This window comes from Pseudorasbora parva, chromosome 9 (assembly GCF_024679245.1).
Source record: "Pseudorasbora parva isolate DD20220531a chromosome 9, ASM2467924v1, whole genome shotgun sequence".
Lineage (NCBI taxonomy): Eukaryota > Metazoa > Chordata > Actinopteri > Cypriniformes > Gobionidae > Pseudorasbora > Pseudorasbora parva.
Window position 1 is genome coordinate 47,492,235 of NC_090180.1, and position 14,045 is coordinate 47,506,279.

At 40.7% G+C, this 14,045-nt stretch overlaps 1 protein-coding gene across 1 annotated transcript; it reads right to left on the reverse strand.

Moving 5' to 3' along the window:
- Positions 1–534: 534 nt before the first annotated feature.
- On the reverse strand, positions 535–11,222 carry LOC137089320 (RNA-binding protein MEX3B). The gene is made up of 3 exons (XM_067452874.1): positions 10,876–11,222; positions 10,054–10,509; positions 535–4,148 (listed from the first exon to the last, which is right to left on the reverse strand). Exons 2-3 carry the CDS (start codon positions 10,475–10,477, stop codon positions 2,842–2,844), a joined length of 1,731 nt encoding a protein of 576 aa, XP_067308975.1. The 5' UTR covers positions 10,478–10,509; positions 10,876–11,222; the 3' UTR covers positions 535–2,841.
- Between the last annotated feature and the right edge of the window lie 2,823 nt (positions 11,223–14,045).

Sequence of the window (14,045 nt, forward strand, 5' to 3'; positions counted from 1 at the left end):
CGTCACATTCTCCTTTTGGGGTGAACTATCACTAAGTAAACAACATGAACAAACTAAAATACAATCATTTCATTGAAATAAAAACTAAATCAGTTATTAACCAATGCTTTCATATTTAAAACAACACAAATTCATTATAGATTGGTTTTATTAACTTAAATAAGCCTTGACTGTTTTAAGTTAACCTTTAAAAATATTTTGTATTCACAAAAATACTTATGTAAAACGTCAAAATTATTTTTCTGGTGATCAAGAAAAAAAACTCACTTTTTTTGTTGTTAGAAATAATATTTAAGCATTAATATTTCATATTCTAAGACATTTTCTTGATCACAACAGAAAATTATTTTGACTTTTTTCATCTTAACATCCAGTATTTTTGGAAATAAAAAAACATTGATAACTGACATTTATATAAAAAAACGTTAAAATATTAAGAATTTTGAATGCAAGCCACGATTAAAAAACGAAAACGGCTTTCCCATTGTGTTCTCTCACACACACACACACCTTTAAGATCACTGCGTACAGAAATGAAGACAGATACAAAGGTTTATTGTTTTACAGTACAAAAACGAACAAAAAAAACGAGATTTTATTAAAGAAGCATAAAAAATAAAACTCTTGATACATTTCTTATAACCGTCAAGTCAGCTCAAATCATACGTGTGTACAATTGTTCCAGCTCACGGTTAAAAGGTCCATAAACTTTCAAATAAAATATATTTAAATTTTAAATTTCTTCAATAATTTTTTCTCATTTTGTTATAAATTGCCTATATGTTGCACACAGGAAAACAGAAATATGGAAAATAAAGATAAATTTGCTGTAATAAAAGGGTCACATTATAATCTGGGATATTTATGTCAAGGTAAGCAAATGAATTGTAAAAATAAAATGTGTAAAAAAGTTTTTTTTTTGTCTTTTCATTTTTAGAAAATTATTAGCTAATGCCTCATGGCTTCAAGACATGCAGAGTTTAACTTACAAATAAATGATACATGTTTTAAAAACTACATTACGTTGTACTTCTTGAAAACAAAATTCCAATGATTGTATTCAGGATATTTACAATTAGGCCTGAAAGTCTTATTGAAATAACTTTTGGTTCCGCGTACAAAAAAGGATTCAAGCGAACGTAAAGAGAGGAGAAATGATTCATGGGAAAAACAGTGTGTTCTCGTTCCGACGCAAAACTGCCTGAGATTGGCCTCAGTGAACCCTGTCAGGAAACGATTCAACGTCAGGTCTGTGGTGTCGCTCCCAAAAACACGACCTTCATCGCCAAAACACGTCACATTCACTCACACACACACACGAGGGGAAAACTACAGTCCTGTACCTTTAACCAGTTACACAAAATCAGATTCTGGGGAAAAACCGGCTCAGATTTACGACACGGCTCTCTGTACAAACAATCTGACGATTATCGCCCGTCCGGAGCGACTCACAAAGCAGGAAGAGCGGAGAAGGTTCGGCACAATCTTCGTTTCTCGGCAGCGAGTTTCACCGCCAAGGCACCATCGATCATGTTTAATCTTCACGCGAGTCAAAACGAGTTTGCGGCGCGTCTAGAAAACTGTACAAATCATGCAAACCCAACTATAATTCAACGAAACAACACTAAGATGTGGAGATGTCCCGCGGCGAAACGTACGGAAGCCCTGCGTGATTTAGCTGCCACACGGACTCAATCGGGACTGTTTATTAGCGTTGGGATAAACGCGGGATGACCTGAAGTGTAGTGTGTAACCGGAAGCCCTTAAGAGTGTGAATTCATGGCTTGTCACTCAAAAACCTACAGATTCATCCCATTCACAGGCAGCTGATGGGAACCCACAGCGGGACTAAGTGCGGGAACGCTTTAACCTCTTTACGAGGGCCGGAAGACACTTTTACTCCAGCGAGAGAACATTTCAATGTGTCGCAGTGCACGAAAAGCGATGGCTCTCTCTCTCACACACACACACACACACACACACACAACAAAGAAACATTCGAGTAAACTTACAAAGACCTCTCCATAGAGGGCGCCGTTCACAACAGATGAAGTCTCCACACGCCTATGTTTGACTGTAAAAACCAGCGACCCTGTTTCAGGAGTGTGGATTGATGGAACAAACTTACATCCCAGATCCGGCTCACATCCGGCACACATCCGGCTCACATACGGCACACATCCGGCTCACATCCAGGCCAGATCTGGCTCAAATCCAGGCCAGATCAAGCTCAAATCCAGGCCAGATCCGGCTCACATCCAGTCCGGATTCGGCTCAAATTCAGCCAAGATCCAGCCCGCGTGGAATCCACATGTGCCAGATGTGTGCCAGATCTGAGCCGACACTATGTAACCGTCATGGGATGTGACGCTCATCCCTAAAACATCAAGGAGCATGAATGTTTTTAAGGTAGTGTGGCAACGGTTATGATTTTTATAACGTACTATTCTATCAGATTTAACATCAACTATTACGTCAGACACGTATAAATATTAAGTGTTACATTAACATTTCTCATGTTTTGGTCTAAATGAACGCAGTCTTGCGTTTTACGCTGCCACCGCCGTCGACTGCATTTAAAAACAATGCGGAAAAACAAGGAGATCTTTAAAAATAATTTTAAAAAACGACACAGCGCTCTTAAAAACAAATGCATTAGACAAAAGTGCAGCGTAAAAGTCGAAAAATATCTGCGAGTAGAAAAAGTCAGAAGCATGAATGGAAAAAACCCATCGGATGTGAACATGAACGGCTAAGATTACGAAGTACTTGAGTGGGTAATAGTCACTTTCGTTTCATTATTGTAATCTGAATAGTGTCATATCTAATAATTAGTCTAGTTTAGGAGAAGATCCGGATGCACTGCGTGGCGGGAATGTGGCACACGGGACACTCGGGCTCTTGCGACTGACAGATGGACCCGGCGCAGTCCATGCAGAAGAGGTTGTGTCCGCACGGGACCAGCGCAGCCGTGACTTCGCTCTCGCAGCACACGTAACAGTCTCGGGGAACCATCCCAGCCATGGCACCCGCTTTCAGGCGACCCAACATGGTGGAGGCGATGCCGACCCCGCTTCCGCCGCCTTCGGAATCGGTTGGCGAGCCACCCGGGAGCGAAGACGCCGAGCAGGACGAGTATCCGGTGGTGCTCCCGCCGCTGCTACTGCTGCTCCCGCCGGAAAACGACCCGCCTCCACCTGTCTGCAGCCAGGAGAGGGCGCTAAGCGGGTCGCTTTGAGCGCGGCGGGCGAGCGGATGATCGGGGTCGGGTGATAGACGCGGGGTTACGAGGCCGCTACTGTTACGCCGAACCGGCTGCTGCTTCGCGCCGTTAGCAAACGGTGCCCAGATGTTAGCAGCGCTGAACTCAAATCCCAAATCTTCTGTTGTCACCGGAATATTCGGAGTGGATTCGCCGGCGAAGGAGAAGCTTCCTCCAGCGCTGCTCGTGCTAAAGGGGCTCGTGGGGCTTCCGCCTTCAACCGCACGACGCGCCAACGCCTCCGTCCCACTGGATAATGACGTTTTGCGCGTTGAATGGTGAAGCGGAGGTGGAGGCGGAGGTGGAGGAGGTGGTGGTGGTGCAGAGTGAGTCGCACGCGACCAAAGTGCGCTGCCAAACCCAAGTGCCCCGAGCCCCTCTAAACTCACATCAGTCCCGTTACTGTGGAAGTCATTATCGCCTTGGAGGTCGACGAACGCGCCCGTACGCAGCGTAATGTGCGTTTCGATTTCCTCGCGGGCGCGGTCCACATTTTCCGGCATCCCGGTGACCTCGAACACCGGGTCTTTCTCTCGGCTCGGTGTCACAATATAGGTGTGTGTTTGCTGCTGGATGCGTTTGATCGTGGCTCCTTTGGGACCCACCACTAGCCCCACGACCCTGTAGGGAACGCGCACCTGAATTGTGGTTTGTCCCGGGAGGTTTGGCGGGCCGGATAGCGAACCGGTTGTGCCGGGGCCGCTTGCGCCCGCTTTGCAGCGCGAGGCTCGTATCATGGAGAAGTGCTCGGCCGCTGAGATGATCTCGCGCTTGGCCATCTCCACATCTTCCCGGCGACCCGTCACGATGAACACCGGCTCTTCTCCTCTCACGGGGGTTTTGATGTAGGTGTTCGTTTTTGCTCGCAAAGCTTTGATCTTGCAACCTGCCGAAACAACCAGAGAAAAAAACAACATTAAAAATGGTGCATTGTTGAAATAGAAGAAGTATCACCTCCCCCAGTTCCTCTTAAAGCCAATACGAAAGTGACTTACACTGTAATTCATCGACTGGCCACTAGAGCGGCTCCAGAAGGAGCAGAATCTCATTGAGCTCATGTTAAAATGCCCAACTTTACAGCAGTTTACAGTGTGGGACATTGTGGTTTTGGTCTATACGGCTAATTTTTCTCTTCGTGACAACTGTGAGGGAGGGTGAATTTTTTTTTACAACTTCTATCTTATAAAGTTCAGGAAACTGAGGAGTTTTAATATTGAAAAATATATTTTGATAGTTGTGTATAAATCACTCGTTGAATCTGTGCTCAGTTTCAATTGTGTATCCTGGTTCAACTCTATCTGTTAAACACAAAAATAGACTTGAGGATTATAAACATGGCTGGTAAATTTAACTCAGTTTGAAAAAGGAAAGCCTCTGTTATTGTGGCAAATTCTTCCCATCCCCTATATAGTCCATTTCAGGTACTTCCTTCTGGAAGACGGTACAACGTACCTCTGGTGAAAAAGGCCAAGTACAAGAAGACTATTAGTACATCTGCCATTTTAAATAAGATTTTAAAATGTTTTTGTGTTTTTTTTTTGTGTATTTCTTGTATTGTACGGTTTGTTGAGCATGTGCCTAAAGACAATTTTCTACCCCTTGTGGAGATCAAATAAAGCTTTTTGAATTGAATTTGTTTACATTTAATAAAGCCTTAAAGTTTTGCATAATTAAGGGCGTGGCCACTTTGAGTGACAGGTAGATAGCCGTTTGTCTGCTGTCTGTCAATATATCAGATACAGTACATGACTAATTTTCTCTAGGGAAAACATCTCTCAATTGATCCTCAACAGATTTCGGTAAGTTGTCCTGTATCTTAACACACTCGCAGATGCTCATTCGTGTTTATTTCGCGCAGTAACTGCAGGGCTTGACATTTAGCATGTGCTTAACAAGTAAATCGTTCATTCACTAGTCCGAGTAAAAAATGTGCTCGTCCGGAAAAAAGTTCGATTTTTTTAAATTGTGTGTGTGTTGTAACTAGGGGTGTGCACGAATATTCGAATATTCGATCTGTAATTAACATTCGAAAACTAAAAATACTATTCGAATTTTATTTTGTTAATTGGCTGGCAGTAAATGCAGTTGTAGCAGATATCAAGTGATACCCTCAGGACAGAAGGACAGCCAAACATGGATGAGATGAAGGACGTGCATTTATTAACTTTAAAGAAAAACTAGGTTGGAGCAAAATTAGTAAACACACACACACTGGAAGGCCTACTGTTTCACTCCGCACTTCCCCGCTGCATTCAGTCAGACTGAGCGCGAACGCTTAAAGGGGAAGCGGATAACGCATCCTAAGGTGCGCCACTAATTAAGGCCCCACCTACAACAATTGGTAGGAACTCCCGACTGGAACCATTGAAAATTAAACATAAATAACAATGAAAGGGTAACATTAAGTTGTGATGAAGTTAAAACATTTACAAAAATATTTATTTCAACACAAATAAGTTAAGGTAAAATAAAATAATAAAAGTAGGATGACATAAAATAAAAAGTCACAAGCAACTGGCTACACAGTGCATCCATGAGAAATCCCTCTAAATCTCGCAGTTATATCTCAATCCACTGGGTGGCGTTGTGGAGCAGGTTAATAATTTAAGTGCATTTGATCACAATGTCGTCGTCTGCCTCGCAATGTTTGGAATTAACGTTACTTCGATGAAAATTGAAAATGCTGTTTGCACTATGATGAAAATGCACAAAATGGAGTTACTTTTGATTAAATCAATTACTGAAACTGAGTTATAATGATATCACCACCACAAACGAGAATCACATGAAATCCAAACACCAGTGGAATGAGCGATCACTGCTCAGGAGTGCAGGTAAGCTCATCTGTACCCCGAGTGAGAGTGAGATAACTTATGATAGCAAAATGATCTCGAGACAAATGCTTCCTTTAAAGTTCTTTGAGGGTTTATGAACAGAAAATACAAAGTTCTTCACTCAGACTTCACTTAACCGATATCTTTGTCTCCGCAACGCCTGTCAGTGGCGCATTTTCTCACCCGAGAATAATATCATAATCCAATAATATTATAGTTTATCCCTACATGAAAATGTGAAACAATACAAAGTAAACACATCAGCCATATCAAACACACACACACACAGGTCGGTAGGCTATAGCCTATTGACGTTTGTGTGTGTGTGTGTGTGTGTATACGTCACGCTAACTGACGCGCTCTGCGCTCGTGCTCCTTGAGCTTATAATGCTTTTGTTCTTTAGGCATTTTTTTACACACTGTTTAATGTTTTAAAAACCTTAAGATATAACGTAAGCGTGTTGTGTACATTGCCTAATCATAAGCTTGTTCAGAAATGGTGACGACATGTTTAGAGAAAAAAAGAAAGAAACATCTCTCATTTTCTCAAAATACCTAATTTAAATAAACGAATATTCGAATATTCGATTTTTATGAGCCCAAATATTCGAATACAATATTTTGGGAAAATGCCCATCCCTAGTTGTAACTAAAATTTCTTCTGAAGCAATATTCTCACCAGTGTTCAATCAGCTTTGACATATTTAAATATGCATATTTGTGAATTTTTATTTTTTATATTTTCACCTTTTATAATTTCCCCCCTAATCTTATTAAATATAGGCTATGCTTCAGGTTTAATTTTATATTGCTCAATTTGATCAATACATTAAAATTTAATTAAGACACCATAAGGGCTGTTAACAATACAATTAAATAATTTACACTGAAAAATTACAACTGCATTAAATAATGTTTTGAGATTTGTAGTTTTGAATAGACAAATAAGAAATGTTGGAAAGGATGTTTAAACATGAAACTAAACCTCCAGTAGGTGGCAGCAGGTGGGCCGTCTTAATGAGTGAGTCACTGAGTCGTTCATTCAAACGATTCATTCAAACACTGAATCGTTCAGTAACACTTGGTGCTGTGAGACGCCTTACGGTTCTGCTGTGTGAACAATTTTCGCTGCTGAAATCGAACAAAAGCACTCAATATTGCATCTAAAATGTAAGTGACTTTAAGTGAATGTAAATGTTAAGTGACTTTAAAGTGAATGTAAATGTAAGTGAATGTTAATTTATTGTTTATGAAACTGTCATATGACAGCAGTGCCATTTTCAAATCTGAGACTGTTTTATATCGATAGTAACAAAAATGATTGGGATTTATTGGATGGGAGGCGCTACAATGTCCCGTTCATTCAACTGAAAACAGGATAGACTCATCGATTCTTGGGATTTAAGAATCGGTATTGGTTTGTCAAAATGAAAATCAATTAAAATAGAGAAATTGATATTTTATATTTATATTCATGACCTAATGTTCCATTAATATCTAAAATGAGAAAAATGAATGCTCAAATGTATCAACACGTAGCAATAATTTTTTTTACAAATGCATTTGACATCAAATTGTTTCAGCAGTCTCGCGCTTTAAATTCAAAACTATTTATAATAAAACAATTATGCAAAATATACAGTTTTTAACGCACTCACTATTACAATTATTTCAAACAATTGAGACAACATGCTTTATCTTTAGTTTTATTTAAATAATCTAGCAAGGACAAAAGGTTGAATAAAGGGAATTATATAAATTATTTATAATATACACTTATTCAAAGTCACGTGACTTTTCTCAATCATCATAAAGCGTATAATCAAATAAATAATGACCAAATAAATATGTACAAGTAAAAAGCAAAAAAAGTCATGGCATTAAATAATTTTTATTTAAAATAACTTAAAATACTAAATTATATTAATTATTATTAATTAGTAGCAGCACGCTACAGTTTTTATAGAAATCATGACAACATGAAGAAATTAGATGAGAATAAAATTCAATTTTCATTTTGTCATTTGTCACATGTCATTTTTTAATTAAAAATACAAAAACAAGCAAAATAAAACCCACAGAACTATTTAAATAAATTATCATAATCATTAATAATATACTGGAAGGAATAATAATAGTGGCACTTTTTTTTAATAATCATAAGTGTATAAATCAAATAAATAAATGACCATATTATATATAAATAATTCCCAGATCTGCAAAGTATCCACCATCTACTTAAACTTTTTATTTACTTTTAATTACTTGGGTATATAGCATTAATTATTGATAATAATAATTAATTAGTAGTTGCATGCTGCAGTTTTTGAAGGAATCATTAAGAAATTACTTAATTAAAAATAATTAAATTACCATTTTATGAACTCATTTTAATAGACTATGGTATATCTTTATACTTACTTTTAATAGACTATATGGTATATTTTTATAAAGACATACCAGGACTATTTAAATAAATTCACAAAGGAGGTAAAAGATAAAATTAGGCACATTTATACATAATATTTGCATCAATAATTCCAGCATATTATTGATAATTAAAGACGATTATAGTGACACCTCATTGACCAGGCCACGTTGTTATCGTTTTATTGTTTCAATTATAACGATTTTGATAGGCTCTGTACTTTTTTTTAAATATTAATTTGTCAAATGAACCAACAAAAGGCTCATAATGTAAAACGTGCACATAATACTTTAATGTAATAATCCCAGTATATTATCAATAACTGCGACCAAGCCACAAAACGCCAGCATTGATGGCACTTTAAACGATTCATAATGCACTCAAACAGACCCCTAAATTAATAATAAAGAGCAAAACATTGTCGTCGATCTCATGTTTTCATTGTTATGGCGCACACAGAGGTGCACTGTTCCTTTAAATCCGCTGGCGTCCCTCAGCCAATGGCGTGCGTGCTCGGTGACGTCACAGCGGCAGCCCGAACGCATGGCGTTTCAAACAAAGAGAACAATGGCAAACCTCGCGCCGCTCGCATGAACTCGCGTTTGCATCGCGTATATAAAACACACACACAGACACACACAATGCACGACTGAATTTATAAAGCGAGTGCGCGCGTGCAGTGTGACCCTTTCATAACTCATATCCTCACATGACCCCAAACGCAGATCAATAATCAGCAGACAGTGCGATGCCCGCTCGATACGAGGCTCTTTTGTCTGTTGTGGAGCTCGAGACACGTCCAGACCCCCCTCCTCCACCCCCAAACCCCTCCTCCACCCCAACAACAGAGCAACAACATCCCCCGAGCCTCCATTGACACACTAGATGTTTACAAAGAACAAAAATCCACGAACATTCATGCATGCAACAACACGAGCATATGCGTCTTAATGCTCTAATGCATTGTTTACGAAGTCCAGGAAGAATTAATCTTAGTAAATTATTCAAATCACACTTAACTCATATAACACTACTACAAGTGATGCATCTCGTGGAACAAAGAACAGGCAAACGTACATCTCTTTAATGCAGCTAATCATCCAATATCAGACACGACTGATACAAGATTAATGCTCACATGCATTGTTAATAATGTCAGAACACACAAACAATGTTATTATTGATATTCTCTGCATGCAAATAACTACTTGCACTGCGTAATTGCTCAAATGCATTGCATTTAGTGTGTATAATCTCTTGGAACACATACAAATAATATCAATTGCATGCAAATTACTACTTGCAATGCTTTCCTTTTGTTCAAATGCATGCGATTAGTCATTTGCATACAGTTGATATTATTTGTGTGTGTGTTTTAAGATATTATACACAATAAATGCAATGCATTTAAGAATTGCACAGTTTATAGTGCGATTTTTAGCAGTGCAATGCATAATAGGAAAGTATGAGTATCTCGGATATCAATGGGATGTTTTTCTATTGTTTATGAGCGTTTGAGTAAATGTTACCTTGTCTGCCGACGATCTCCGCCACATGCTCTGATGTGGGCACGGGGACACACTCGGTCATGTTGACACTTCTCTTGCGGAGCACCGAGCTTTGTTCCCCGAGGATGGAGGAGGAGGAGTGCGGGCTGGCCATGTGGTATCCGCCCGAGCCGTAGTACTCCGGGGAGGGCGAGCACGAACCGGGCGATTCCCGTGAACCGTTCGAGTGCTCGAGCATCTGCAGGTCGACGTAACCTCCGTTCTCACCGTCCAAACAATCGCCCTTTTCCATCGAAATGAGTGACAGCTGATCCAGGGCGAAGCGCAACGCCTCCTGATGGTCCTCGTCCCGGGGTTCGCGCTCGCTTTCCCGGGCCCCGCTGGACTGGCTGCTCACGGCCATCTCGTGATCCATAATGTCAGGGTGAAACAAGGGACTGGGCATATTAATCCCCGTGTGTGCATCAGACACCCGACCTAAAGAGAAAAAAACACACGAGAAGAAGTCACTTAAAGCATACACTCGTTGCGCTCTTTTGTCTGTATTGTTTCGGCTTGGCGCGTGTTCACTCTCCCAACGGCTGTATTTCTCCCAGCCGGTGTTTTTATCCACAATCGCTCGCTATTAATCAATCAGCAAATCGGTTTAAATCCGAGTTTTAAGAGAGATATTGCCGTTGGAAGCGGAGTGTTGTTGTTAGCCGCGCCGCTAGCCGGAGACGATCAGTCACATTGTCGCCTTTGTTTGTGATCTCCGCCGCGCGCCACGCGGACAATCAAACCGGGCGTTACGGAACCCGGCGGAAAATACTCTCGCGTTAGACGCAGACACGGAAGCCTTACCTTATGTCCTCCCGCGCCACTCGCCGCTCTTATCTCGTGTTTTCTGGGGGAAGAGGTGATGATGATGCTAACCGCTAACGGAGCTGCTAATTGTTGGGGGGCGGTTGGAGGAAAAAGTCCGTTTTATGAGCATTCGCGGTCAAAAAATTTTAAACTCCAGCGCGCGGTGGAATCACGCGTCCCGCCTCGGCGCCGCTCGGCTCATTGTTTTCTGTCCGTTTTGACGCGAGAGAGCAATAAAGCGCTTTCTCCCGTTCCTCCGGTCCGCCGTCTTTGTCTGTCTGTGTGCAGACGCACGCCACGCTTCTCTCTCTCTCTCTCTCTCCCTCTCTCTCTCCCAACCGTCTCGCTCACACGACGCTGACGTCACCCGGCGCACAACAATGGGTTCAAAGGCCACGCGCTGCGCTTCTGTAGCGAGCATTTCTCAATATTACAATAATATATGGCAATTTTAGGGATATAATAAAATATTAATTCATAAACATTTAATTGAAAATGCATACATATTTAATTGCCTATTAAATAAATTTAATTAAAAATAAACATTTAATTAATTGGTGACATAAAGTGGTGGTTGTTTTCTGTGTGACAAATACACTACCGTTCAAAAGTATTTTCTTTTTTTTTTTTTAAGAAATTGAATAAATTCATATTTGTATTCATCAAGGACACTTTTAAATCGATCATAAGTGACAGTAAAGACATATTACAAAATATTAAATATCAAATAAATGCAGCCATGATGAGCTGAAGAGACCTCTTTAAAAAACTGTGAACGGTGGCACATTTTAATGAACTATTATAAATCCTTTAATAAATATTAACAACGTAGAAATGTTCAGAAGAAAAGTTCAGTGAGTGAGCGCAGCCTCTGCCGTTCACACCAAACGATTCTGATTCAGTGAGTCGACTCTTCTTAACACGAACGCCGCCCCCTGCTGTATTAATATATGCAACTCAGCAGTTGTTTGCGGTCATACAGTAGTTGCTAGGCACGTCGAGGACCAACAATATTTTTTGAAATGATCCAATCATGGCTTCCTTTCTGGCCACAGCACAGAAAAACCCTTAGTGAGGGTTACAAGACCTGCTAATGGCAGCGGATGCTGGATCTTTCTGTAGCGTTCGACACGGTTGACCATGGGATACTTCTCAAACGACTGTCTCATTCTATTGGACTTGCAATGGTTTGATTCATACACAGACAGATCTTAGTTTGTGGCCATCAAGGTCCCGTTAATATGCGGTTGGTTGCGGGGTACATCAGGATCAGTTTTGGGACCGCTCTTATTCAATCTCTACATGCTTCCTCTCTGTAAAGTCATCAGTAGCTTGGGAATTTCATTTCACTGCTACGCTGATGATACACAATTATATCTGACAATTGACACTCATTCATCATCATCATCATTATCAACACTTTATGCCTGTCTGGAAGAGATAAGGACGTGGATGAACTACAATGTTCCCCATCTGAACAGCTCTAAGACAGAAGCCATCCTCATTGGTTCCCCTCATCAGATCGGATCATCCACCATAACCTGTATTACATTTTCTGGCCAGGACATTCCTCTATCATCCATAGTCACCAATCTCGGTGTTAGGTTTGATCCACACTTAAAGGGTTAGTTCACCCAAAAATGAAATGTATATCATTAACTCCTCTCCCTAATGTCGTTCCACACCCGTGAGACCTCCGTTCATCTTCACACACAGTTTAAGAAATTTGTATTTATTCATGATTCGGATCGCGTGTCAAACTGCTGAAATCACGTGACATTGGCGATCCGAATCATGAATCTTTATTTGAGGATTGATCACAAACCCAGAAGAGAAGCCAATGCTGAATAAAGTCGTAGTTTTTGTTATTTTTGGACCCAAATGTATTTCTGATGCTTCAAGAGACTCTAATTAACCCACTGATGTCTCATATGGACTACTGTGATGATGTTTTTATTCCCTTTCTGGACATGGACAGTATAGTGTGCATACACTTGCATACGCTCTCAGACTAAATATAAAATATCTTAAACTGTGTGTGAAGATGAACGGAGGTCTTACGGGTGTGGAGCGACATTAGGGAGAGGAGTTAATGACAGACATTTCATTTTTGGGTGAAACCGTTGAGGGTTTGCAAAACATCTTTTTGTCACCTCAGGAATATAGCCAAACTCCGTTCCCTCACTCACTCTTCATGAGAAACTCGTTCTTGCCTTTGTCTCCTCGAGACTGGATTATAACGCTCTTTCCTTTGGGATTCCCATCAAGAGCCTCCAGAAGCTCCAGCACACACAGAACAGTGCCGCTAGGATCCTGATGAGAGTGCCTAAATATGAACACATCACACCAATGCTTCAGGCTCTACAGTGGCTTCCTATTTCCGCTCGGATCGAGTGTAAAGTTTCCCTTCTCATACACCAGTGCATTCATGGCAATGCTCCCACTTACCTTAAAGAACTCATTACTCCACAGATCTCAGCAGGTTCTCTTCGCTCCACAAACACTTCAGCCATTGGCATATGGCTTCGTATCAGATTTCTCCTATGAGCAAATTGACGATATTTGCATCATAGGACGAATTTTTGGCCAAAGGCTAAAGACTACAGCCAGCAGAGGGAGCCATTTCCTCATGTTTTGAACCGCGCGTGAGGATGGAGATCACACTCACAGCTCAGCTCAGCTCAGCTCAGGCACTCATTTAAACGGAGCTATGGTGAGCAATGTAAGTCTTTTACTTCTCAAATTAATTCATATGAAAGATAAGCTTGCAAAGGCATGAACTGAAACGCGCCAGACTGAACTCGCGTTGTGAAAGCATGCCGCGAGTGTAGTCGCGATTACCTCAGCTCTCATCACGAGAGCTCATTTATCTCACTCCTGCAGTCAGTGCTCAGTGCTGTGAGACTCGTGTGGCGACTCACTCATTATTGAACACACACGTTCAGTTTTTAATTGTAGTGTCTTCTCCAACTCAGTGACAGTAATCCAGTAGCGGTGGCTTTGGGAATGGCCTCACAGGGCAGCGAAGCATTCTGGGAATTGTAGTCTTTCATCCCCATGAGACAAAAATACATTTTCTGTCTTTTCTCAGTCTAGAAGGCACCAAATTCAAAAATAATTTCACATTTTTTACTACATTAATGACCCAGTTTAAATACAGATTCATC

Coding starts and splice junctions, on each gene's coding strand:
- LOC137089320 (XM_067452874.1), bottom strand. CDS start 10,477: ATGCCCAGTCCCTTGTTTCACCCTGACATTATGGATCACGAGATGGCC. Junction 4,149..10,053: donor GGAGATCGTCGGCAGACAAG/GTAACATTTACT, acceptor TTGTTTCGGCAG/GTTGCAAGATCAAAGCTTTG.